General features: G+C 43.0%; 1 protein-coding gene across 4 annotated transcripts in view; it reads left to right on the forward strand.

Annotated features, from left to right (window-relative positions):
* F13A1 (coagulation factor XIII A chain) overlaps positions 1–26,968 on the forward strand; it is a 191,889-nt gene that overhangs the window by 144,864 nt on the left and 20,057 nt on the right. For all 4 annotated transcript variants that reach the window (XM_017746922.1, XM_017746923.1, XM_017746921.1 and 1 more), the window contains 5 exons: positions 4,953–5,204; positions 11,717–11,835; positions 17,478–17,585; positions 20,083–20,257; positions 23,960–24,098. In XM_017746922.1, coding sequence (XP_017602411.1) covers positions 4,953–5,204; positions 11,717–11,835; positions 17,478–17,585; positions 20,083–20,257; positions 23,960–24,098 — 793 coding nt within the window. The remainder of the gene's footprint in view (positions 1–4,952; positions 5,205–11,716; positions 11,836–17,477; positions 17,586–20,082; positions 20,258–23,959; positions 24,099–26,968) is intronic.

A 26,968-nucleotide genomic window follows, 5' to 3' on the forward strand; every position in this document is an offset into this window, starting at 1 on the left:
AAAGAGTGTATCTAGATAAAACAAATGAACCTATAGGAAAATTGTTAATTACTGTGTGTAATATGTATTCCAAAGGGAAACAGATTATTTGACTCCTTGAAAAGCCAATCTTCCAAGGAGGGTTCCTAAGAGACAAAGACTACTGAGAGATAACTTTGTTCACCTCCCTCTCTTCTGAGGTATCCCACTTCCATCAGGAAGGAAATGTCCTGTAAAGCTCACTAAATCTCTAATCTCTGTGCTACCAAACTTTCCCTCCTCACTGCTGGAAATAAAGCTCAGTTGTGTAGGACCTATCCAAGAGCACCTGCTGGTCCCTCCACTGTCTGTGCCAACAGCACAGCACTAACTCAGCTATGGCATTTATGAGCTGTTTAATGCACACACACAGCAATGTGCATGTCCACTGGGGATCAAGGGCAAAGCTAAACTAAACTAAATGTAGTCAGGAGCTTCCAGGCACTGGGCAGAGAAGGCGAAGGAGGAGAATAGTCTGAGCAAGCCCTGGGTCCTGTTAGTCACTCGCAGGGAACAGCAGCAGAATTGGATAACTGGAGGAGGAGTGCTTGTGTTTTGGCAGCTGAAGCCACTGTACCTATCTCTCACCCTCTCTCTATGTCTGTAAACCCCTCTCTGGTGTGGCAGTTTACCCAGAATTTAATACAGCTTGCCTCCGTGCCTCACGGGCCCAGAGCTGACATGCTAGGGAGATAAGGCGTATATGGAAAATAACTCACTTTGAATGCATGTGTGTGGCCCCCACCCTGTGTTTTAGATTGCTCATTATTTTGCTGCTACATAAATAGATTTTGGCAAGCTTTGACAAACACTGGACTTTGCTCTTTGCCCCTGTAAAGAGTCTATGAGTGACAGGAAACATCCCATGCATTCCCATATCCACACACACTTCAGTCATGGCACCTTTTGCCATGTAGATCTTCACTCACGTTTTTTTATTTATTTTATGACTGCCTTTAATAGCAACATCAGCTACTTTACTCCTCTTTTCCTGGGTACCTGGAAACACCAAGAAGTATAAAGTTGAGCTCAGCTGCAACTGAAGTGAGAAGGAGCTTTAGAACCCCAGCTTAATTAGCTATGGAAACCAAGGTACAACAAGAAAGGATAAGAAAGAAGTATCAAAGGATTGCAGACCTGTGTACTGTGCATCAGGGGAAATAGATTTGTTTGTGCCATTAAAAGTTCTGTACAAGGGAGGTTTCTGTAAAAAGTAATGTCTTCTGGCAGTGTTGTGGCTCAGGACCTAGCACTGAAATGCAGAGGGTTGGAGGCCCAAGAAAGGGGGTCACTGTGAGTTCTCTCCTGTCCTCTCCTGCTTCAAAGGCAGGACAGTCAGCAGCTTCCATTCAGTACATTATATCTTCGAAGGAGCCTATGAGAAATTCACCCAGTGCAGGAATCTCCAGACTTTCTGAGCTCACAGGCTGGATTTTCCCATTTCCATGTGCTGTTAGAGTGAGCAGACAGGGACATCCCAACAGCATGGTGACACGCAAAGACTTTGTCTGCCACAGAGCAATTGGCTGTGAAATGTCCTCGTGCAAGGGCCAGGGCCTCCTACACCCAAAGCAAACGTGAGCATTGGGGAGTGAGGCAATCACAAAGAACTGGCTGTGGAGCATGGTTCAGGTTGCCAACTCCTGCAGCAAATCAGAGCTGGAGAGATCTGAGCCAGCTGATGCTACTGGCATAATGTCAGCACCCTCCTGTCAGCATAAAAAGGGTTTATCTTGTCTACATGTCCTGGTCCTGACATGCACTCAAACTGCCTACTGCCTCTCCGTGGGTTGGGTTAGCACCAGAGACCCTTCAGAGAGTGCTCTGCCAGGCATTCACAGGCTTTTGGTAATGAGTCTTTGAATAGTATTGAATCTTCTTCCTTAGAGACTAAGCCAGAGAATGAAATCATCACTGTTATTCCTTCTGAGAAAGGGCCAACATTACAGATATCCCAACTATGAGCCAAAGTTGGCTCTACTTTTCCCCTGCAGCCAGAAATGTGTGCTCAAGATGTAGGTAAAGGTCAAAAGGCCAAGCCATCCTGATAGGACTTCCCTGCAAAGTTGATAAACATGGTACTGAGCCTATGTAAGAATTATTTTGCCAGCAAACTTAGCATGCAATGCCAAAGTTACTCAGCTTTACAGCGCTCTAATATCAAGACAACAGATGTGTGTATATGAGACTAGTGTGGCTGATGCTGTCAGATATCTAGATGTGTTTACAATGCAGCTCCACAAGCTCCTAACAGAAGTAACAATACCCTTACTCTTTCTTTTACAACCCCTTTTCTTCCATTTGCATTTTGTTTTGCTTGGTTTCTGGTTTGGTTTGGTTTTGTTTCAGAAGGTTAGGGAACCTGTCCCGTCTTCAAAGAAAACATTGGAAATTGCTCACTGTGCTCTTGAAGGCTCTGCCTATCTTCCCAAACTTCCTTGTGGGTTCAGGATTTATGTAACCATTAGCAAGCACCAAATCATGATCGTCTGTAAGGACCAAAAAATGTTCTCTTGCATTTACTATTTATAACACCTGAGAAGTATCCTGGCTTCTAGGATATCCCTCCCTGGCAAATCTGCTGTATCTGCAGGGATGCAGGCATTGCCCCAGAGCACCTTCTCCTCATGGGTGAGCAAGCTAATGCCGTGACCTCTTACTCTGTGGGACCAGCTGTGTGAGGCTCTGGGCTGAAGGGACCTTGCATACTCCTCAACAGCAACTACGTCTGCTCCTTGTGAAGCAAAAGGTATATTAGGGTGTCTTGTGGCTTTGCTTGTTTGGAAGGGAAAATGGGGTTTTGAGTTTTCAGAAAAAGTAAGAATACCAGAGGCTTGGTACTTCGCCAAACCTGCTTATGAGGTGCCAGTGGCAGTGGTCCCATAAGGACATCTTGAAACGTTTTCATGGCCGCTTTGAGATTCTATCTGGTTCCTGTAGGCAGATTTTCTGGGAAGTAATTCTGCAGTCTCCTCATGTACACGTGGCATACACAGACATGGCAGTGCAAAGTCACTGCCAGAGCACAGCTTCTCCTCTCCCCAATAGGCTCCTACACCGACATGCAGCTTCCAGCAAAGACAAGGATGTCAGTTCCTAACCATGTTAAAATAGTAATCTCTTCCCCCTCCCACCTTTCTGAAAGAGGTACGGGAGGTATTTTTAAAAGTAACACTTGTTAACAGTTTTCAAGGATATCAGTTCAACTACTTGGTTTGTTCTGCTGCTTTGTTTGCGCGGACAGCTTTTTTTAGAAAAAGATGATGTCAAAACTAGAAGCAAAATATCAACTGTAGAGGCAAGCTGGGTCATACACAGTTGCACTACAAAGAGCAAGAATGTGTTCAGCTACCAGATCTGTTACCTCTATAGGCTCTTCTCTCTACACTGGCTTTCTTTTGATGGTTTATATTTGAAGTGGCCAGTGCTCTATCTTCTAGTGTTTTCTATTGATTTTGCTCTCTTATTCTAGTCCTTTATTCTTCTGTAGGGCTTTTCCTTCCATTGTGTTCCTCACTGATCTGAATGAGTTTCATGGGTTACAGCATCCCTGGCCTGCAGGGCAAAGTGGGCTATTTATGTGCACTGAATATCTGCAAAATGGAAATTCATGTGCTCAGAATAATCTCTTGGATGAAGCACAGTAGCCCCAGATTTCTCAGAAACACAAATGTCGTGGCAGCTTGCAAGCTTCAGATTTAAAGCTGGAGTTGTTCTTTCCCAAAATGTAGCAGTGTTCAGATCTGGGATTATCTTTACATCAGCTGTATAAAAATAAGCAAGCAAGAAAATCAACGCCCTTATGAGTTTAATTTTGAAGTTCTTAAATAGTAGGAATGAAAAATATAGAAGTCTGTCCCTCTGTCTGCCATCATTGCTTTTCATTACCCTATTTTTGAATGAGTCTGACTTTCAGCCTAAAATATGAAATGAAGAGTAGATTTGAGAATGAGATAAGGAACGCATCCTTCTCACAAGTGTCTCTTCTGTCTATGCTTCTGGTTGGCTTCCAGATTTAGTTTGGCTCTACCTCAGTCTCAAGGGGTGGAGCTTCACACAACTTTGAATCCTGGCAGTGTACATGTTTACATGTAGCCTATCCGTCTAGCTGCTTTTAGAGCTGGCAGAGTAAAATAAGCTCCTCTTGGGTGTGATTTGTCTTACTGTGAGGCAGAATCTCACGTGCAGTACTTTGGTGGTGTGTCATACTTTGGGACCCATTTCTGGCAGAGAAAGTCTGGTGATTCAGCCCCAGTGTGGTGGTTTATATTCTATAGCGTCCAGAGTTGGCTGCCATTAAGTCCCTGATGCTCGGGGGGAACCGAGCACTGGGTATCTGCAGGTGGACTCTCTTTGTGTTTCCTCCATCTGTGTGGACTTCAGGAAAGAGCGCTTGGTCTCTGCTTGGCAGTGCAGTAGTGCAGAGAAGAACAGGGTTCTGCTCTGCTAAAGAGCTCCAAAGCTGATGTCTGTGCCCTAGACGGCACTTGTGTGCTAGTGACAAGGGTGGTGGGTGCATCTGAACTGGGGAAAGGGCTCTTACCTAAACTCCTAAACTTACCAACCATGTAGCTGGTGTTGTTGACACCAAGGCAAGGAGCAAGCTGGAGTGCAGCTTGCTGCACTAGGATAAACAGTGGTGGCTCATGCTGGCAGGGCTATGCTCCTGGCAGTGCTCAAGCCAGTGATACTGAAGCTTGCTGGAGTGAAATGGGTGGAGGTGTGGACACAGGCTGCCTGTGGGGAGCTGTTGCAGGTATTTGTGTAGCTGTGCTGTCAAGTGACCAGGCCCTGTGCAGGGAAATGAGAGAAGTAGGTGATTTTTGCCCACTAAAACCTGCCTCCTCCATTGAAAATAAGACAAAGGGACAGAGGACTCCAAGGAAATTTAAAAACTGTCAAAATAAGGTGAACCTCTTCACTTCTCTCTCCAGGTCGCTACCCACAGCAAAACAAAGGCACCTACATCCCAATCCTAGTAGGCAATCTGCTGAAACCTGGTCAGTGGGGAGCCAAGATTATCCACAGGGAAAACAACTCCATTCGGCTGTCCATCATGTCCTCTCCCACCTGCATCATTGGGAAGTTTCGCCTGTATGTTGCTGTCTTGACTCCCTTTGGCATCCTTCGGACACGCAGGAATTCAGCAACTGACACATACATCCTGTTCAATCCCTGGTGCCAGAGTAAGTACCTGGTCAAAGGCTTACACTTTCTGCTGCTGGGCTCATCAGAGGATTGGTCCAGGAAGGGAAGCTTGGTACCGAGGAGGTTGGAGACATGTCAGTTTGGATCTGGAAAATTTACAGTAATTCTGCCAAAAGACAAGTCTTTCAGGCTGGGGACTAGCCCTGTATGAGCAGGACTTCATGCTGGAAACCAGTGCCTGTGTTTTATCTAAACTGCAGTTTTATGAGGCCAAGCCTGTGTTTGCTGGCTCAGGCTCCATTTCTCATAGTAAACATACCGCAAGGCTTTACTCTGACTTGAACAGGCAACAGTGAGAGTCTCCAGTGTGCCTGTATGTGCCTTGAACAAGTCAATACAGGCACATTTTTTCCAGCATTTGGTGTGGGACAGGATGTGGTGGCCTCACATACTCTTGACTTATGTCTCGAATTGCCATGTTGGGGATTGAACATCTGCTGTCAAAATCTTGCAGGAATTCAGGGGGAGCTGCTGCTCCTGCACAGGTTGGGTGGAGCCAACTTGCTCAACCAGTGGCATCACTGGTGGTGCCTTCCTGCTGCTACATGACATTTGCCGTTATAACTTCCCCTTTAGCGGTGACTAATTAGCAACGGTGCCCTCTCTGAGGAACAAAACACTTTGCAAATGAGCCTTTTTTTATAATACAGCGGGTTGAAGAACAATTTATTTTTAAAAAAACTCCCAGGATCCTTGAAAGAAATCAGGCTTTACTCTGACAGGGTTTTATTTTACCCAATGAGCTCCAAGTCTGGCTTTCAGGAGAGGGCAAGGAGGACCAGAGAGGTTTGACTCCGCCTTCTGACAAGTTGTAGCACTGCCTCAGCCTCCAACACTTGAAAGGCTCCAAGTATTACAGTATATTTAGGTCACCAGCTAACTTTAATATCCTCCTGTACTTTCCTTCATTTTTCCATTCTTTTACCACAGTATTCGCATCAAATAATCCTGTACCAAACAAGGGCCTTCCTACCAAGTGACAAGTAAGTTTGGCATTATTAGTACAGCCATTATTCAGCTGCACTACTGTCAGTACATGAAATGATTTGTGCTGGATTCGTTACTTGCCCCTAGTCTGAGGGAATATAAGCAATGATTAGCTTATGCATTATTTAAGAAGATATAGATTAATGCTGAATAAAGCAGAGTTAGTTAAGTGGGAATAGGAGGGAAGGGCAGGGCCCAAGGCCCTGCCACACTGTGAGATACTTCTGAAAGCAGTGTAGGGCACCTCAGAGCAGTGTGCTAACAGTTTGCTCTGGAGGGTATGCGACAGAAAGAGAGGAGTCATTGCCAATGCTATGACCCACTGGGAGCAGACAAAGGTTCTTAAGGTTTGTTTTGGCACCATCAGACTCACAGCTTCAACCACGGAGATGCAATTCTCCACCTAAAGGTAAAGCACTACTTGATTTTAGTCCTGGGTGTTGTAACAGCCAGCACAGTGACTCTGCAGTGGCTCAGCACATCTTTGGAAAGGGATAAATCCCAAGGAAAAAGCTTCTTAAATTGCCTCAGTTTGCCTCATGATTAGCAGACAAGCAGCTAGGGCTGCATGCAGTCCTAATGTGGAGACAAGATGTGTTGTGGGGGGGTTGGCTACCTCACTGTGGTGTGACTGGGACCACACAAGCTGATGTGAGGTGTTAGAGGGAACAACAGGAAATCAATCCCAACTTCACACCTCCTTGCCCAGCAGCTCTATGTGCTGACTGATCCACCTTTGTTCATGGCATTTGGACACTTTGCTCTCCTGTGCCCTCCTTCCCTCACACCTGAGCTGAATGAGCCCAAAAGCCAGCAAGATTAAAACCACAACATGGGAGTAAAGCCACAGGGAGCAAGACATGCAGCAGTTGCCTCCAGCGGCAGGCATTGTCAAGACTGATGGAAAAAGTCTGTCTTAGGAAACAAAAAATACTCTCTGTGCAGCAAGGACATGCTTTGTGACCCCAGATCCAGGGGAAGCAACTTGGGGACCACATTTTCCTCTCCAGCTTATGTTTTCAGATGTCTCAATGGCTTCAGGTCCTGTCCCTTGATGACTACTGTAGTTTTCATTTCCTGCATGTTTCATTTGGATTTGGATATATTCTCATTTCTTGTTCCTACTTCTACTCCTAGGTAGTTTGGGCTAATTGGCTCCTATATCTGTCTTTCCCTCCTTTCCTTGTGTTAGAAAATCAGGGACTGTTTCTTCATGCTTTATCCCCTGGCTAGAAAAGATTTTTCACTGGAATGACAAAAGGGTAGAAAAACTGAGGTAGTTAAAGTGCAGAGAAAACAATAGTTTGAAAATCTTCTAGGCTTGTTTGCTGGGTTAATAGCTAAGCAGAAAAGCCTGAGTGAAAAGCCTCATTAAAAAGAGAGAAGGCTGATGCCAGGAATGAATGGGGATTGTTACAGCAGGGAGCAGAGTATGGGCTCTAGTGCAGCTTTCGACTCATCATTTTGGAGGAACATCAATATGTCAGTATGAGCTTTTCTTTAAGACAGAGGCATTTGTGCCCTTTCTTATGACTCCTTTTCTCACTGTAGTTCAATTTTGACATATTTTCCCAGGCAGGGATGGTTTTTTTCCTGCCGCTTCAGAAGTTTGAATACTTTACCACTCAAGCTACAGAGCACTTTGCTTCCAAAATCATCATATGCTTTTATATATTTTAATCCTTTTAGCTACATTTAAGATTGACAACTAGGAATACTTTAAAGACAAAGGGCCTGATTCTGCAAAATTGTATACACCAGCCCCAAACAGCTGGGAATTCACCTAACTAGTGGATTGAGATTTCAATTACTCAGGTGAGATTTTCATTGCTTAATGACCAAGGTAAAGTCTGTGAGCAGAGGCAGCATCCTTTCTTCAGCCAGCTGACATAGGTGGATAAAACAGATGTGCTTTTGGGCATGCAGAGCTCTCTTCAGTTCTGGAACAGAAGATACAAATGGCAAGTAGTTAAGGATAACTTCTTGGAATTTAACTAAACTCTTGGCAATATCAGACTACATGAAAGCGGAGAAGAGCTCCTTTGATCTGGATTCTGTGGGCTCTTTCCAAGGAGCTGTGAGCTCTTTCCAAGCAGGTGCTGAGTCCCTGCAACTTTCTGCTGGGGAACACTAAGTGCGTGTCAGGAAAAGACCTTGTACTGACTCCTGTGGCTCTCTCACAGGTGGAGGTGCACAGTGTAGCTGAGAAAGTTGCACACCCTGTGGGCTGAAGTGTGCGTTTCGCTCACCCAAGCCTCATGCAAAGCGTATTACATTTAAGGAATTAAATATATTGCAACTTTGTTGAGTCAGCTGTACATTTCTCCTGCTTAAATGTCCTAATAGAGTTTGAGGATTAGTAACATGTGGTTGACTTTGGACTCCTCTCACATGTTACCAGTCATCCAAATTTGGCCCAGTAACATTTTCTTACTTTTATAGGTAAATCCTAAATTAGATTGCTTGTGTCATAGATTCCACATGGGCAAAATTCACACAGAGCTTCATCCTTCTGCTGCATTAATGTAGGCAAGTACTAACACTATTCAAGGCAGCATACTGCTCTTGATCCTGGGTGGAGTGGTTTTTGTAGATAACTACGTTTAGCTCTTGCAGCTTGGGGTTTGTCACAGCACTGTCCTCTTCCCAGAATGAGCCCTGGGAGCCCAGCCTTACATTCCTGGATTCCTGCACATTGAAGGGAGGCTGTGAGCTCAGGGCAAGCCTGCTGCTTCTGCTTCCACCCATCTGCTGGTGCTGCTGTGCTCAGCTGTCACTGTCTGCGTGAAGAAATGGCTTTTCCAGCACCACAGGGTTGCTGTGCTGGGGTTGGGGTCCCTCCATTCTGGGTAGAGTCCTCTTATGTTCATTCACCTTCCGAAATCGAAAGGGTTACTCTGCACTGCTCATGTCTTTAACAAGGGATTCCTTGCCTGCGATGCTGTCTTCACGTGAAGTGTATTTTCACCTTACCCAACTTCAAACGGAGTAGCATAGAAGCTAATTTGCTTCTTTGTAGCATTGCTGGTGTCTTAGTAAATTCCCAGGATAAAAGAAGTGAGTAAAAAAACTCCTGAACTGCTAGAGAAAAAGAACAAACAAACCCAGCACATTTCTGTGGAATTCTTCTGTTTGTCAGATGTGAGCCTCCACTTGCACAAAATAATTAGGAATTGCATTATGTAGAGCATGCTTAGCATCAAAGTAGTCACAAATGCCTCATATTTTCTTCTAAACAGTCTCGAGAGTAGTGAAAGCTGTCAAAAATCAAAGCAGCTGGCTTTTCTGTGAAACACAGAAGACCTTTTTACCTTATCAAAACCACAAATATTTAAAATAATCGACAGAGAAGTTAATCAATTTTCATCTGATTTAGCAAAGATCATGCAGTCTCAAAATAACATAAGCATCTCAATTGATACCAACAAGATCAATGTTGATATTTTTAATCCCCAAAAGAAAACAACAGCTGTCAAGAAGGCATATGCACACACTTCACTGAATGTGTAACTGTACAGAAGAAGGTGTGAATTCTCCTCTTTAAATGAACTCTCTGTACTATTTGTATGGATGGACTTTAATAAAATCCAAAGCTCAGTGAGAGAATGCAGATAATTGTTCAATGAGTAAATCAGGCAAATCCAGCCTAATGAAACAGAGCCTAGATGATCTGTAACATCTGTGATATTTTAAGTGGATGTTATGCAGGACTTGTTGGACCACAAAAAAGTCATGTAATACAGAGTTTCATAAGTATGAGAGTCCCTGCTTGCATAAATGGCTGCAGCCTTTTCATTCACTGTGAAGTTCTAACATTCTTTTTCACCTCATAGCCTCTGAATATAGTAAACCCATGATCATCCACTTTGTACCTGGGTGCAGGTTGACTAGGTCGTGGGTAGTGAGAAGCTTATAAAGAAACATCTTAATGGCTCAGCCTTTAGAAGCCAGGTGAATACCACCACCCTGCCAGATACAAGAGTGGGTCCCAGACCTGTCTCCTTCAGGTAAAACTCCATAAAGCCTCCGCTTGCTCCAAGTTGTACTTAGTCATCAGAGCCTGTGCAACAGCTGCCATAAAGCATAATGGCAAGCACTGATCTCCTCAAATGCAATACAGGCTTCTTGTATTTAACCCCTGCTTCTCTATCATTCTTTGCACACCAATGTGGAGGTCATTATGTAACATATCTATGCATAATCCCTTATATATGTATGGACATAGTAATATAAATTCAAGGAAAACAAAACTTCCAGAAGGGTCAGGTGTGTATATTGGCAAAGCCCTTCACCTAGCTGAAGCCAATGTCAGTCTCACCACTGATTTTTTTTGGTGGGCTCAGATTTAGCTTATTTTCAGCCAAATTGCAGTTTCATGGACAAATGAAGAAGCTTTTGAGGATGAAGTTTACCAGAGAGTGAAAATCTGATTTTCATTTCAACAAAATACAATGAATCAATAGGCTTTTAAAAGCTAAATGATCCTCTAGTAATTTGTAGTGGGGTGCTGAAGAAATCTACTATCACAGTAGTGAGTGGTAGTTTTGTACTAGCTCATATCACATTGTCAGAAGTTATTGCTTCCCTTTAATTTTCTATCTGGTACCGTGTTACTGATTTCCTCAAATTAATTAATTCCCATGCTGTTAACTGTTAAGCTGCATCTCTTAGTCTCAAAATACAAGCCTGGAGAGATATCTTCAACTGTTCTAGAATCATAGTATCATGGCCTGCTTCATACTTACCTGTGAATGTCTGAATAGTTTCATGTCATTCAGGGCTCCTTATGAATGTTAATAATTAGTTATTTACATATGTAAATCATGTTTGCAAGTTAAGTGTCCGTGCTTATGCTCTTGATTTTTGATATAAATCCAATCTAGAATGTACCCTTTGTATATGTTTTGATGAAGATCTTGTCCTATTACTTCCAGTTCTCACTTAGACACTTGAATTTCTTCTCATATGACCTGGTCAGTCATACTGATACTCCACTCAATAACTAATGTACAGAAAAAGCTACCAGACCTTTCTCTTAATACGTTATAAAAGCTGTATTCCATTTTTTTAATGCGCTACAGATTTTTCTTTAGATCTCTTGACCTGAGCTGCTTTCCATTGACATTAATAGGTTTGAAATTGTTCTTTGATCTGTTTGTACAGATGCGGAATTGCATCATGGTGCTCCAACTTTTAAATTAGTTGTACACAGTAATCATAAAATTCTTGATAAGATGTGACGTTTTAATCATACTTTACAGATCCTGAGAAAACAGGCAAGAGTTGTTTTTCCATCTTGCATGTTTTTAAGTTATGTACCATATTCCTAACTATGGTCACTACCTCCTTATTCCTGTACTCTGTTGAAGCAAGTAATGCTTTGTTTGATGGAAGAGGGGTACTTTTCATCAGAGATGACTGTATTATATGCTCAGATGTTTTATCTGTCCTATATGAAAATTAAACACTTGTGCTAACATTTATTTTTGGTAAATTAATGCAGTGGATGCCGTGTATCTGGATGATGAGAAAGAAAGGGAAGAATATGTCCTGAATGATGTTGGTATTGTATTCCATGGAAACGTCGAAGATATAAAATCAAGAAGCTGGAGTTACGGTCAGGTGAGCTGTTTAGATGTTCTCTGGCTGCTCCCAGTAGGACAGCAAATGAGTTTAATTGACACCAGACTGTGGTTGAGACTGTGGGCTCTGGAATGCATTATTGGTTTCTCCTTCAGAAAGATAAGGGGTATCATTTTAAAATTGTATGAAGTGGGTATAAGCCTAATCCAGAAAAGCAATGCTATAATAGCTGATATTTAAAGACCTTGTTTCAGGGGCATATTTAGGATACTAAGAGGCTGCCTGTTGGAAGTTATAATCATTAGCTGAGGTTTCCACAGGGCAGAGGTATTTCTGCTGCTGCATTATTGCTGCTTCAGGATCAAATCAATTTGGGAAAAGTAGAGTTGTTTGTTTTGTTTTTTTCATTTTTCAACAACAGTTTGTATTGCTTTTTGACCTTTCTTTTTAGTTTTAGCAACTTGGTGGAAATAATTCTGATCTTCTTGGGGGTCAGATAGTCACAAGTTTCCTGTGAAAAACTAGCATTTAATCCCAAAATTTTAAATTCTGGGGGAATCTTTCCCTTTTCTGCCTGGACCTGATAACATCAGTCTCCAGTGGCCTCTTGCAGTCTGGGGGAGACACCGTCCCCCAGGCTGGAGTGGGGTATTGGTGTGCCTTCAATAACACAGGATCATAGAATAATTTGGGCTGGAAGGGATTTTTAAAGATCATCTGGTTCCACCACCCCAGCATGGACATGGACGCCTTCCACTAGATCAGGTGCTCAGAGCCCTGTCCAGCCCGACCTGGAACACTTCCAGGGATGGGCCATCCACAGCTTCTCTGGGCAACGTGTGCCAGCAATTTACCACCTTCATTGTAAAAGCCTACTTTATATGTAGTATAAGCCAACCCTCTTTTAGTTTAAAACCACTACCCCTTGTCTCAGACTTATTACTCGCCTATTTTACCTCAACCTTCTTGTAAGAATTAACCAGCTTCAAAATCCCCATGGGATGGAAGAGTTAATTTATTGTGTTAGAATGGGAAAAAGGCCTCGCCAAGCAGAATCAAAATGAGGGCAAAGCTATAACCCTGGCTGTCACACAGAGGGGCTCCAATGGACAGGTATTGGACATGGTGAACTCATCTCATCTCCTGGATTTTCACAACAGCACAATTAAGAAGGTACTGAAGTATTTCACTACTACTCTGATGATGGATCCATTCAGTTTTTGCGGTGCCTCCCTAGCACAGCCTTGCAGAAGGGGCCTTGCTTTTTCTCCCTCAGCTCAACACAACCTCAAAGCCTGAGCTGGATGGATTTCCAGTGTGCTTGCCCTGGAGAGCTCTTTGAACTCACATCTCTCTTGTTTCCTTATTTAAGGGTACAATTTCATCATTTTTTTCCTGCGGCAGCACTGCCTGAGGGAGTTCCTGCCTCTGCACCATTCCTTTGGCTGTGTCAGTACCGTTATTTGCAGGGTGTGACTGGTTTCCTGACTGAGATAAGAACAACCGTTAAATAAGGAGTGGGGAAGAAATTCCGCAAGCTGATGGTGCCTCTGATACAAGAGACGTGGAACCAGATCTTGAGGCCAAAGCTGGGCATGCATTTAAGCTGACCAAAAATGCCCCCTCCTGGCCCTTCTTTCCCCCTGCAAGTGCTTTTGCAGCTGTGCAGCGACTCAGACAGGAGAGCTGATCTAGCTGAATAACTGTCTCCTTGATTTTTTTTTTCCCTGGGTTATTTCTTGGGCTTGCTCTGTTCCTAGATTTGGGATTCACTCCTTGACAGATGTAAGGGGAGGGAGAGAGAGGAATAAGTGGCTGGAGGTGGAAAGTGCCACTTAAACCAGATGCTGGATTTATGTCCTAAGATGCTAAGTTTATGGCCTATGGTGGCTTGGCCTGAGGTGCTTATATTCTGCAAATCTGGCGTCTTCCTGACACAAACACCAGCCTCCCTTGAGAAACTGCATTATTTATTTGGTTTTGCTAGGAGGTAGTTCTGTCTGGGAGGTTAGGGCCTCTCCATAGTCCTTTGTCATGTACTTTCATTCCTGTGTTGACTGAAATCAGAGGACCTGATTTCCACCCTGTGCTGTGGTGCACCTTTTGCTATTGGCTGCCCATGTGAAAGCTGAGTGTGGCAGATGCAACTCAGCAGGCCCAGGCCAAGAGCTTTAATGGAATTCATAATTTTGTATGGGTTTAACAGGCATGTCAATCTGCAAACGAACAGAGAAATATTCTGCTGGTTCCCTTACTTTTGGTGAAATGGAGAACAGGATGTTCCTGATCTTACCCTGTCCATTTCCAACCATTAAAGACACATTTTTGGCAATTCTAGATGTTAGGAATGAGACCATTGCTGTGAGTAAAAGCTAGCAGCAAGGCCTATATTATGAATATATCATGCAAGTATGCTTTTTATATTTATGATTTATAGCCCTTTCCAACACGTAAGTAAAAAGCACAAGGCCACGCAGAGTCGTAGAGGTGAAAGGTATATGGTCATACACAGAAATGCAGATAGATTTGTGCATGGTAATGTTCTTAGGCTAAAAAATTGCTTAGGACAATGACAGCTGGAAACTTCAACTCAGGTTGCAAATTAAAAAGGAGCATAGAATTCCAAACTGGGTTACTAGTGGGAGACGGTTCTCATAGCTGCTGTCTGTAATGAGAAGCATCAATGCAAGAGGAGGAAAGGCAAGAAACATGGACAGAGGAAGAAAAAACAGCAGAACAGTTGAAACATGGCTTCAGTGAATGAGGATGGAGGTGTTCCTTGTAACATGGTTGTGATCCCTCCTAAGAAACTGTAAAAGGCAGTCGCTCAGAAAATTCCATGCAGGATTCAGGGGAAATTTGGCTTTGGAAGACATCTAGGCACATAGGAATGCTCTAGCTGAAAAATGTCAGAAGTTGGATGCTATCCTGATCATTTAATGTTGATTTTTGGTTTTGTGAGAAAAATAAAATAAAACAGATGGGCATAGATTTCTGTTGCCATTGTGATTTCTCTCGTCTCCACACATTGATCTGCTTTAGCTTGGAAACCCACTGTGCCTATGTAATTCTACAGCACGTGCATTTGGTCAAGTCAGACCACAGGCAACATGAGATCATGTCTGCCTGCAACTGACTGTGAGAAACACAGCCTGAAGTCAACCAGTGCAAAAAGTGATACAGCCCCTCTTACTTTGGTTTAAATGGAAGGTCATCTATTAGAAACAGGTTAGCACGCAGGAGGATGCCCAGGACAGCTACATGTGTTGCTCTGTAGCACAAGGCACATCCGTGTGCATTTCACCTGTGTTTTCTCATGCCTTATTTTCCACCCGCATTTTTTCCTATGTGGTTTTGCCAAAGTTCCTTGCTCTTGAAATAGGCTTATTTTCATTTCAGCTTTGGTGGAGCAGGCAGTGACTGTACCTGGATCAGGTTCACTCACCTATACTATCTGCTTACTACTGCTCTGGTTCCTCTGATCTTTCAGAGATGTTCAGCATTATAACTGCCATTTTTCTATTCCAGTTCCCTCTAGATAGGATTTTCTTGCCAAGAGTGAGGGCAGAAAATTGATTTAGTTTGTTTTAATATTTTTTAAACCCCTGAGTAGTTGAGAAGGGCAAAACTGGCCTTAGTGTTAAGGCTACTCTGCATCCTACACTACGGCAAACAGTGTAAGCCTGCTAGCCCTTGCAGCTTGTCCTCTCTCTTCCCTGTTAATCCAGTTATTACACAAGCATTCATGTCACTTGGTAAATGTTAAGGTGGAAGGCAACAACCCTGACAGCAATTTATTTCCTCTTTATTCTTTCTGTATATAGTGGCAAGATTGACAGTGTCTCATAAACTGTAGATGAGAGAAGTTTAATTTGCAGGGTAAACTTCTTATTGATCTAACCCAGGTCTGATTACTTGAAGTGCAGAAAGCAGATTTTGATCCTGCTAAAAGATTGTTGTGCCAGACCGGAAGAAAAGGGAATTTGAACCAGAAAGGACAGCTGTGAGGCCCCAGAGTTTACATTTTCTGTTGTGAGGATTCTCCTTGGGAAGGAGGATCCCCGCAGCCCAGTCATTCACCCGACATTCTTTGTGTCACATTGCAGTGGAGTGGACTGGGATGTGCAATTATTCAGCTTCCACGAAATGAAAAAATACTAGTAGTAGGTCTCTGAGAAACACTGAGGAACATTGATCCCTGTTTCCCTATTCCCAAACACCATGAATTCAGCTATGCTCGGACTATAAAGTGATCATTAGCAAATGCCTGCTCCAGAGAAAGTAATGCAGTGCAAGTGTGGGTGATAATGAGAGCGGTGTGCTGCCTTGGAGGACGTTTGCTGAAAAGGATCCATATGCCAGTGGCACCCTCAAGGCAGAAGCAAAGGACTTCTATTGGCCAGGAAATGGCTGAAGATGGTGAAACAAGATGATGCTTCCCCTTCCTGGCTTATGCCAGAGCTCAGCTGTTGCCTAGGATGTCACTTCTATCCCTCCCATCTTCCCTGCTGTATCAGCAGCAGTCTTTACTCTTTGGGGCTTCCTTTTCAGCTCTCTGACCTCACTCTTTGTGCTCCTCTCCTCAGACTTCCAAAGCAGCAGTTTGATCTGGGGTCTTGCTCACTTTCTTCAGGAGGCAAAATTCAGGACAGCCTTATCTGCCAAGGAGCCCTAAGCCAGGCTGGAGAGAGCTAGGAAATCAATCCAGCTCTAGTAGCAGCTTGAGAGCAAAAATCCTATTAGCATGAATCATATCTTTCAGGATGCTAGCACAGAACATAAAACCTAACACCATGGAGTTTCTGTCACAGCTTTGAATGTTAATATAAGTTTGTGTGTATCTAGAAAGTATTTGTTTTATTGTTGTGAATTTCCCTGTCTCCTACCATTTTCCAGGGGACAGAGGTATTTTCCTTTGCTATGCAGTTTCTCCTAAGGAAAATGAAATACATTGCAGGGCAAGTTCTGTGACAAATGGTTTCTGGTCTATTTAGACACCTCTGCCCTCAATTCATTCTTGTGCTTGTTCATGCTAGACTGAAAAAAATGTACATTTTCACTCTATTTTTGAAGAAGACTACTTTAGGTCACTTGGTATTTTTGATGTCTAAGTTTTGCAGACCAGGATTAATCTATATAATAAGCTTTTGGCTGGTCAATTTTAAACAGATTTTAAAAATAACTTTGAAATACAAGTGTCTTCAAATTACCACTGGCAAACCACTTATTGTTCAACTTCCCAGCAATGCACTGGCTGTGTTGGAGAAGTCCTGAAATTAATAGGTCTGGAATCTGTGAAGGACATAAAGTCCTTTGCAAGTAGACAAGCTTCTTGTTGTTATTATTATAATAGCCTGCTATTATATACTTGTTAGCATTTAAAATTTCGTGTCCTGTCAGAAAGTCTGTGTTGTCGTTTCAACCTTCTGGAAACTGGACTGAGATTGAATTGAAAATTACACTCTCTTCCCTCACAGCCTCTCACATTTTTATTTTTTTTCCCACACATGGGTGATTATTCCAGAAGAAAATTTCTATTGTTAAACACAGAGCTTTGATGTGACCAGCTAATTTTGAAACTGATCAGCAATTATAACAACAAGGAAAAATAGCTTTGCATGTTCTTTCCAGAATAAAAAGAGACTCAAATATTCCTCTGTGTCCCTTTTTCTTTTATTTAGTTTGAAGAAAACGTTCTGGATGCTTGCCTGTTCCTGATGGACAAGGCAGAACTGGAGCTCTCTGGTCGTGGAAACCCAATCAAAATCTGCCGTGTTGCCTCAGCAGTGGTATGTAATGGATGCCTAATATGTGTCAGAAGGGACTCATAAATCAAAGCCGGGCTGATTTAACTGGCCCTCATGCCCTGATGTGCTCTCTACAATGCACAACAGATCAGTTGTCCATTCTGACAATTGTCCATTCTGGAGTCTGACATTGCATTTCTCTCCACTAAAGTTCAAGCAACTTCTGTTGGCTCATCGCCTTGTCCTGAGAATGGTGCCTGACTGGTGGGAAAACCACTTTCAGATGTTGCGCTCCAGGCATAAGCATTTCTTATGTGGCAATGTGCTTATTTTCCAGTAACTGATACAATTGAGAAAACTATTTCTGCTGTGGATAGTGCAGTGGCATGATGGGTGGAATTTTGGATGGGGAACTGAGGGACTTTATGTGGACTCCAGTGCTAACCTCAATGGGGTCTTAGAACACTGCAAGGGTGAATGTTGTTGTGCCTGATCCAAGCCCCAAATGACCTAATCAGGCTGAGAACAGTTATATAAGTGGGCTGCTTTGGCCCCAGAAGAAAACACTGTGGGAATTGTCCTCTTAAACATGAGGTCCACAAAACATACCCCACTCGGAATGAAAGCACCTAAAATAACCAAGGAGAAGACTTTCCAGACCTCCATTCTTTCCAGTTGCCAGGCACCAGGAATCATGTCATGGGTGCAAGAGCAGTCCCATCCCTAATATTTGAGATGCTAGACTCATCCAGGATGTGGAACACAGAGGCTGAGTCCTGTCTTTTGCCTTATTAGAGGTCTGAACCGATGCTTTCTGCTTCCCAGAATAATACTCTAGTCATTGAGCTAGAGTAATTAGATGTTCTCCCGAGCCAGCTACTAAAATAGACTGTCCACAAAGCATGGCTACTGGAGATAGATGATCCTTTAACCCATTTGTTATAGCATTTGCCCAGGCTTTAAGAAAATGAACTCTTTGTCTTAGATGACATTGAAGTGGGATCTCCAGCCTCTCAATCTTGCATGTTAAATAGAATAGCTTCAGCAAGAAATACTGAGAACACCTCTACTTCTCTCTGTCTTTTAACATTTCAGTTAGTTCTTTCACCCCAGACATCAGGAATACAGCTTTGGACCTTTGAATAGAAGAAAGAATCAAATGTGGTTTCCTCATTCCTGAACTAGTAGATGTAAAAAGTCCCTCATGTAAGGACTATGAAAGCCCCCAGGACAGAATAGCACAAAGTTTATGAATCCAAATTGGGCTTGGATAATTCTTAGGTTTTGAGCCGCTCAAACATTTTAGAGAGGTGGAGGAGTTCACCATTTGAAATCCAGGACTCAATGCACTTTAGGCCTAGTCTGCAGAATTAGGCCATAACTGGGTAGAGGGTTTGGTCATTGAAATCTGGAACTGAGTAAGAAGTCAGAAAGAGGTTCTGAAGTCCCACCTGTGTTCCTTAACCCCATTCTTGCTCAAGTTGAAATGTGGTAGAGCTGAGTTAGTCTGAGGACGTGCCCCTCATGCTGAAATCCTTCTGAGGCTTTCTGGTGTGGCAGAGCAGGTAGAGTCCCTCTCTTCTTCCACTCATTCCACTCAGTTAGAGTAGAGCCTGAAGATCAACATGCTGTCCTGTCCTTGAAGTGATTCTTTTCTTGGCATGTTTCCTACACCAGTGAGATGGGCACAACCCCTTAACCCTTTGGTTATGACTCTGAATACTTATCTCTGTTCAGTCCTAGAGTTCACAGGAAGTCGATTTTCTAATTATAAAACAGTAGTTAATGCAGCCAAAAGCTTTTAAATGAGAACTGTGATTTATTTGGCTGGCATGTAGCTGTTCCACATTAGCATAATTAAAAGGTACAGAGTGAATGAGCTTTTTGCACAGCTTCAACTGGCTTGGTTCAAATTGCAGCTAGGAGATGCATTGCTCGTTAATGCCTATCAGTATAGCCATTAGTCAGCAAAACTCTTTGCTTTGTCTAGTCTTACCAGAGGAAAACTTACACAGCAAATTCCTTCTTGTTTTCATGTGGACCAGACCAAAGAAATTAGTTTCTACTCTAAAAATAGCAGTAGACTGGTTCTCCTTTCAATCTCCTGTAAATCAGGAGTGATTTTATTAAAATCTCTGGACTGATACGGACAGAAGAACAGATGATGGAAAGAATACAGCTTAATATTTCTGAGGCTTGCTTATCAGTGTATAACTGATTGCATTTATTAAAAGTACATAGCAGTAAGCATGTTTAATGTTAATAAAACTTGTTAATTGGCAACATGGATACTCAGCGTGGTGATTTAATTTCAGATTTAAGTGTCTGATCTTCATTCAGAATTGTTCAGCGATGGAGAATCCATGGCCCTTAAGATTGTCTTATTTATGTCCTACCTTCAAAATGAAACACTTCTATCTTACTTTCTAACCTAAACTTGGCTATATTCACTCTCTCCCATCCTATCGGTCTGCTGGGTTAAGGAGGTTTTTATTATTCAGTCTCTGACATCCCTAATGCTCATTTCCTTTGATTTTAGATTAACTCCAGAGATGACAATGGTGTGATAGCTGGATCCTGGAATAATTCATATGATTATGGTGTTGCACCTTCAGCCTGGACGGGAAGTGTGGACATTCTCTTGGAGTATTACAGTTCTAAGCAACCTGTCCGATATGGCCAATGCTGGGTCTTCGCTGGTGTCTTCAACACGTGTAGGTATCAGTGAGAAAAGCTCCAAGCTGCTATGTGGTTCCTGCTTAACAGAGCTTTTAGGTAAACTTAACTAAAATACTTCCTAGCTCTGTGCTGCTCAGGAGTAAACAGCAGAGATACTTAAAAATACATGGCTAAAATAGATGGTCTTTAAATAAACCTCTGGTGTGTCCTTCAGGTCAGATGCTCATCCACATAAAACTGTTAACTATTTATTCGTTCAGTGAAATGTATTCAGTGACTCAGGAGGGTAAGTTTGTGAGAGAGGAAGTTGAGTCCTTCAGCACAGTCCACATTGCTGTCAAGAATTCTTAGATGGACAGGGTGCTTGTCATCTAGACCTAAAATATTGAATTACTACCCAATATGGAATATTGTGATCGTGTTTCTGCTCTAGAAAGGCCAAATCTCACCTGCTGAAGACTGCTCCTAGGAAAATTGAGGTGCACTGTCCCTGCACCTGTTTACTGAGCACTGTTAACATTTTATATGGAGTTTATGAGCCAGAAGAATAGAGAAAACAATGGCCTAGTTTGTGACTTACGTAGTGCTACAAAGTCTAAACACATTTGGTCAAACAAGAGTTCCAGTGTTGCAGCAAACAGAGTGTTGCAGGTCATAAAAACCAGTGGGGAAAGCAGCATTGGGTTGGTCCCATATTTTGACTGTCTAGCACTTTCTAGCAACATCATCAGCTAATATACAGGAACATACTCTGTGGCCTCCTCTGGAATTTCTCCAATAGGTCCTTTCTGTGCTGGCGACCCCAGAGCTGGATGCAGCACTGCAGGTGGGGTCTCAGCAGAGAAGGGCAGAGGGGCAGAACCCCCTCCCTTGGCCTGCTGGCCACGCTGCTTTTGATGCAGCCCAGGATACAACTGGCTTTCTGGGCTGACAGCACACATTGCCTGCTTATGTTGAGCCTCTTGTCAATCAGCACCCTGAAGTCTTTCTCCCCAGGGCTGCTCTCAATCACTTCTTCCCCAGGCTGTATTTGTGCTTTGCCTTGACCCGTGTGTAGGACCTCGCACTTGGCTTTGTTGAACCTCATGAGGTTTGCACAGTCCCACCTCTCCAGCCTGTCCAGTCCCTCTGGATGCCGTCCCTTCCCTCCATCCTGTCGACTGCAGCACACAGCTTGGTGTCGTCAGTGAACCTGCTGAGGGTGCCCTTGATCCGCTGTCCATGTCACTGACAAAGATACTGAACAGCATCAACACCTGAGGAGTGCCACTCGTCACTGGTCATTGACCATTAGACAGCAAGTCTTTGAGTGCAATCATCCAACCAATTCTTTATCCACCAGTTGGTCCATCCATCAAATCCATGTCTCTCCAATTTAGAGGCAAGGATGTTGTATGGGACATTGTCAAATGTTTTGTGCAAATCCAGTTTCTTTCATATATCTGGAGAGGTTTCTTTTTTGATTTGGGATGGTGCTGGCAAATGCTTTGTCCTTCAACACATGAAATGTTTCATTTTATTCCTGGTGCAGTGGGATAATGAGCAATCACCCATATCCAAAGAACCTGGGTGACATCTACCTCCTTCACTGCCTGAGGCTGCATGGTCTCTACTTGATGCTCCTCAGCCTCTGCACAACACAATAGGTTCAAAAAAGTTCATACAAATGTTTCTTATGGATGCAATTCCTCGCAGTGGATTCCATGGGCTGCTTTGTCTTCTCTGCCCGTTGCCTTATCCGGATTTCTCTAGATCACAGACAGACACACACACCAGTTCTCCCACCTTCCCCCCACATTTGCCCTGAATCACCACTACTCAATACTTTGCCTGCAGGCCTCTGTAAAACTGGGGCGATGCAGCAGAGGCCCGGAGCCTGCTGTGTTGAAGGAAGAGGCATATTTATCTGGGGCAAAACTAGACTTGGTTTGCTGACTAAGTTACTCAAGTCAGAGACCTGGCACTTTGCACTGCTGCTAAGATTGCCAAAGTATAAAGTTTGTTGAGCATTATGAAATGAAAATATTGTCCAGTGGCTGACCTGATGATAGCCACTGACACATCCAGCTGCTGACCACTGCACAGAGGACAGCGAAGGTCCAATCAATCACGTGCAACTATCAGGGTTGTTTTGAGGTGTTTTTGAGTCTCTCTCAGCTGTCAATATTTTATCATTGTGACCAGTCCAGCTTTCCAAGGTTACTATATTGTGCACTCCAGATACTCATCTGATAAAAATGCAAAAACATTCCAAAAAATGGTCATTAATCTTGAAATTGTCAGACAAATTATTTCCAATGAGCCCTGATGGCTCATGTGCTGGAAGCCTGGGAGGGCACTTGAATTAAGTTTAATCAATAGGTACATATGGTATTGGATGCATCCAGGTAATTTGTCATCCAGGAACTTGGAATGAATGTGCAGTGTTACACTTCATTGGGAGTCACAGTAGTGACAGTAATGAATATACAAAACGCAGCAGTAGCAGCAGGGCTGTTCAACTCTGCAGCATTGGAATTATTTTTAAGTAGGATTTTCAATATAAACCTTTTTCCTTAAAAACCCCACAAACAGCCCCACAAAAAATCCACCCCAAAAACCACCACCACCACAAACCAACAAAAAAACCACCCCCCGCCCCCCCAAAAGAAACAAACCAAAAAAAAACCCCAAAAGAAACAAAACAAACCCTATCAACCACCAAAACCCCCTCAGCCTCTGTTTTCTCCCATACCATGTTGGCTCCTAAATTGAAAGCCAGGAACTTTTTTTGGCTGAGACAAAAAATGTCATCTGGAGTAGCTGAGATGATGTGTCACCCCACAGACCCACTCCCCTAACCTGGGGACGTGCTCCATGCCTATTTATCAGCCAGGGTACACAACAAACACAGAAGCCTATTGATGCACTCTTGCAGACCACAGACATAGCTGTAGCATTTCCATGGTTTTTCCACATTTCTTAAATTTACCGCTTGTTAAACGGTAAGAAGGGTCATGAGTGCTTTATTGTGATGGTGTGAGAGTTAGGGCTAGGGGCTTTTTTTTGATCCTCCTTTTAAGGTCTTTTATTGGGAGGGACTATCGACTCCAAAATGTTATTACTTAGTGGGGAATATGAATTATGTAGTACATTTTATTCAGATTGTCAAACCTTGTCATTTCAGTTGCAAATAATGCAGCTTTTCCCCATTGTTATCAATAATTTTCTGCTTTATTCTTTGTGTTCTCCAGATCCCTTCTGACAGCAGACATCAAACAGGAAAACTCCAAATCAATCAAAAGGAGATACTTTTTTATTACTTTTCTTTTTAGCATAGTCTCATAATTCTCCTGAGTTACTGATACTAAGAGACCTAATATGTTGTGTATTTCTTGCAAGATCAAACTTCTTTTTCTTTGTATCACATTTGGTCATGCAGCTGACCCACTGCACCCAGATTTGACCTGAAATTCTGCAGTGTGGTCCCTATGAAAGGCTGCTTTAAAACTATTGGTAATCAGATGCTTTGGTTATAACCATTGTACCATTACATGTTTTTAATGTTCATCATTTTGGGACCAAATAAAATATTTGGCATGTGCAATATAAAAACAGATAGGAGAAATTATTTGGGTTGATTTGACTGAGTTTTCCCGTTTTATTCTAGTTACTAATATTTCTGTCCTCTCATCCTGTCATCCATGAATGCAGTCTTCGTATTTGCCCTTCTCAGCATACCTCTGTCTTTGCCACAGTTCTGAGATGCTTGGGGATACCTGCAAGACTCGTTACCAACTATTCTTCTGCCCATGACAACAATGCCAATTTACGGCTGGACTTCTTTCTGGATGACGAAGGAAAAGTGGACACCAGACTTACAAAAGATTCTGTCTGGTGAGTCCTCCTGGAAAATGCCTTTAATGTGTCAATGATAAAAGTAGTAAAAAACATGATGGCAATACCTATGTTGTATTTATTTCTCTGTGCATTGAAGAACACTGCTGGCTGATGTGAAACAGAATGAATGGATTGTTGGTAGGCTGACTAATATGAAGCCCTTGTTGTGTAAACAGGCAAACCCTGGGGGATCCTGCTATTAATGTTACCATACATTGCACATTTAAGCATTCTGAGAGCTGGAATGGGCTTGTGCTCCTTACAGACAAGCTGTTTCTAAAAATGGGAGGGGGTAGAATGGGCACTTCTATTCTTCTGGAGCCAGGCTCCAAGAGGTACCTCAATATCTATGGAAAAACACCCTTCTTGATCTGCTTGTGCCCAGTTTCCACATTTGTAGACTGGTATTACTTTGTGTGCACACAGCCACTGTTGCAAAGAGGTGCTTTCCAAAATAAACCCAGTTCAGCTGAAAAAGAAACAAGTCAAGGTATCATACAAGATACTGAAATGCTATCACCGGATTTATAAAATGAAAACTCCCTAGGGCCGAGAGAAGGAGTTTACACATTCTTTTTGAGAAAGCAGTTCTCTAACTGGCACTTCAAACTCTTACTGTCTTCTGTCTGACAGGAGAAGTATAGCATGTATTGATTATATGCTGTGTGGGATATTGGCCCTCAAGCCTCTCCTCGTCAGAGTAAAGCAGTGAATGTGACCTCTACATTCCTATATTCAGGAGATACTTGTCCTATTCAATGTTAATATACCTGACTTGTGTCAGTGATATCTTCAACTCATTAGCAGAGCAGCTCATCAGCCTGTTTCATTAATAACTTAATCTGTGGAATTCTTTGTATTAAAAACTGTAATAAACCCACTATGTGGTAGAGGAAATGACTGAACCTGTTGCTGTGACATCTTTTATGTGAATTCTATAATCAAGAGAAAATCTAAGGAAAGCAGATTCATTTACATGTGACACTTGTGCCACAGCATGACAGAGTAGTTGAGACTAGAAGGGACCCCTGAAAGTCCTCCAACCCTCCTGCTCAAAGCACAGTTAGCTCGAGCAGGTTGCTCAGGTCTGTGTCCAGCTGGGCTTTGAGTATCTCCGAGGATGGACACCCCACGACCTCTCTGGGAAATTTGTGCCTGTGCTCAGCCATTTCCACAGTAAAAAAAAGTGTTTCCTCATCCTCAGACTGATTTTTCCATGTTTCAGTATGTGCCCATTGCTTCTTGTCCTGTGCTTGGGCTACTGAGAAGAGTCTGGCTCTTTCTTCTTTCCTTCAACTCCCTAATCAGGCATTTACACACAAGGATAAGATCCTACTGAGCCTTCCCATCTTCAGACTGAACAGTCCCAGCTGCCTTAGTTTCTCCTCATGTACAGTCTGTGTTGAATCAGCCATTCCTTCCAGGTTTCTATATCAGCAAACTTGCAGAGGGTACAGCGGGTCTCATAACCCCGGTCATTAATGAAGCTCTTAAATGGCGTCAGACCCAGTATCGACCCCTGGGGGACCCAACTAATGACTAAGCTTCAGCTGGGGTGATCACTACTGATCACAGCCCTCTGATCCCAGCGATTCAGCCACTTTTCAATATATCTTGCTGTCCACTTGTCTAGTCTATACTTCAGTGGTTTGTCTATGAGGATGTTCTGGGAGATGACGCTAAGGTGAAAAGGGCCAACCTCCATGCACTGGTCTCTGCTTTGTCCTTTCCGTCACTTATTTCATCAGAGAAGGCTCTCAGATTTGTCAGGCACAGCTGGCTGCTTGTAAATCCATGCTGACTATCGCCAATCACCTAGTCCTTAATATGTTTGGAAATGTTTTCCAGAAGAACTTGCTCTATAACCTTCGTAGAGATCAAAGTGAAGCTGACAAGTCTGTCTCTCCCTGGATACTCCTTCTCTCTCTTGAAGAATAGAGCAATATTTGATTTCTTCCAGTCTGCAGGAACTTCTCCAATTACCATGATCTTTTGAAGATAGATATGAGTGGTCTTACAGTAACTTTGGAAAGCTCCCTCAGCATTTTTGGTGAGATTACATCAGATTTTCCATCAGATCCATTGGACTTGTGTGTGTTCAGTTTGTTTAACTGTTTTCTGTCTTGTTACTTGTCTAGTTTTCATTATTCCAAACCTCCACACTGGTCCCATGGGCTGTGATTCCTGAGGGCAAATCTTAGCAGTAAAAACCAAGGTGAAGAAGGTATTGAATGCCTTCTCCTAATCCTTTGTCACCAGGTTGCCTGTTCTGTTCAACAACAGAGCCACATTCTGAAGTCGTCCTTTTGACACTGATGTGCTTGCATTACTTGCTGCTCTTCACATGCCTTGACATACTTTGTTTGCTCTGTTCTGGCTTTCCTGTACCTGTCCCTGCATGCTCAGACAGTTACTCTGTATTCTTCTTGGTCACCTGTCCCTGCTCCCCCCTCTTTTTTAAGCACCATTTTTTTATGTTTAATTGGGACCACCTTGTGCCACTTTTGGTTATTTTTCTGCACACAAGGATGGACCATTCTTAACTTTGGAGGAGGTGGTTCTTGAAAAACAACCAGCTCTTCTGCATCCATCTCCTACCCAGAACTGCCTCCCATGGGATTCTTCCAAGCAGGACCTTAAACACGTCAAAGCCTACTCTCCTGAAATCCAGAGCTGTGGTCCTGCTATTTGCCTTGTTCCCTCCTACTAGTACCCTTGGGCAGTTTTGCATGTGGTTTGTGAGACAGAAGGACCTCAACATGTCTCATGGGGCTGGTCCTTTTATGGCTCATAGAGCTGTAAAGGAGAAGTCTTCTATAACCTACTCTACCTGTAAAAGATATGAAACAAGACCCAGTGACTGGGCT

The sequence above is a fragment of the Corvus brachyrhynchos genome, unplaced genomic scaffold, assembly GCF_000691975.1.
Source record: "Corvus brachyrhynchos isolate BGI_N302 unplaced genomic scaffold, ASM69197v1 scaffold100, whole genome shotgun sequence".
NCBI classification, from domain to species: domain Eukaryota; kingdom Metazoa; phylum Chordata; class Aves; order Passeriformes; family Corvidae; genus Corvus; species Corvus brachyrhynchos.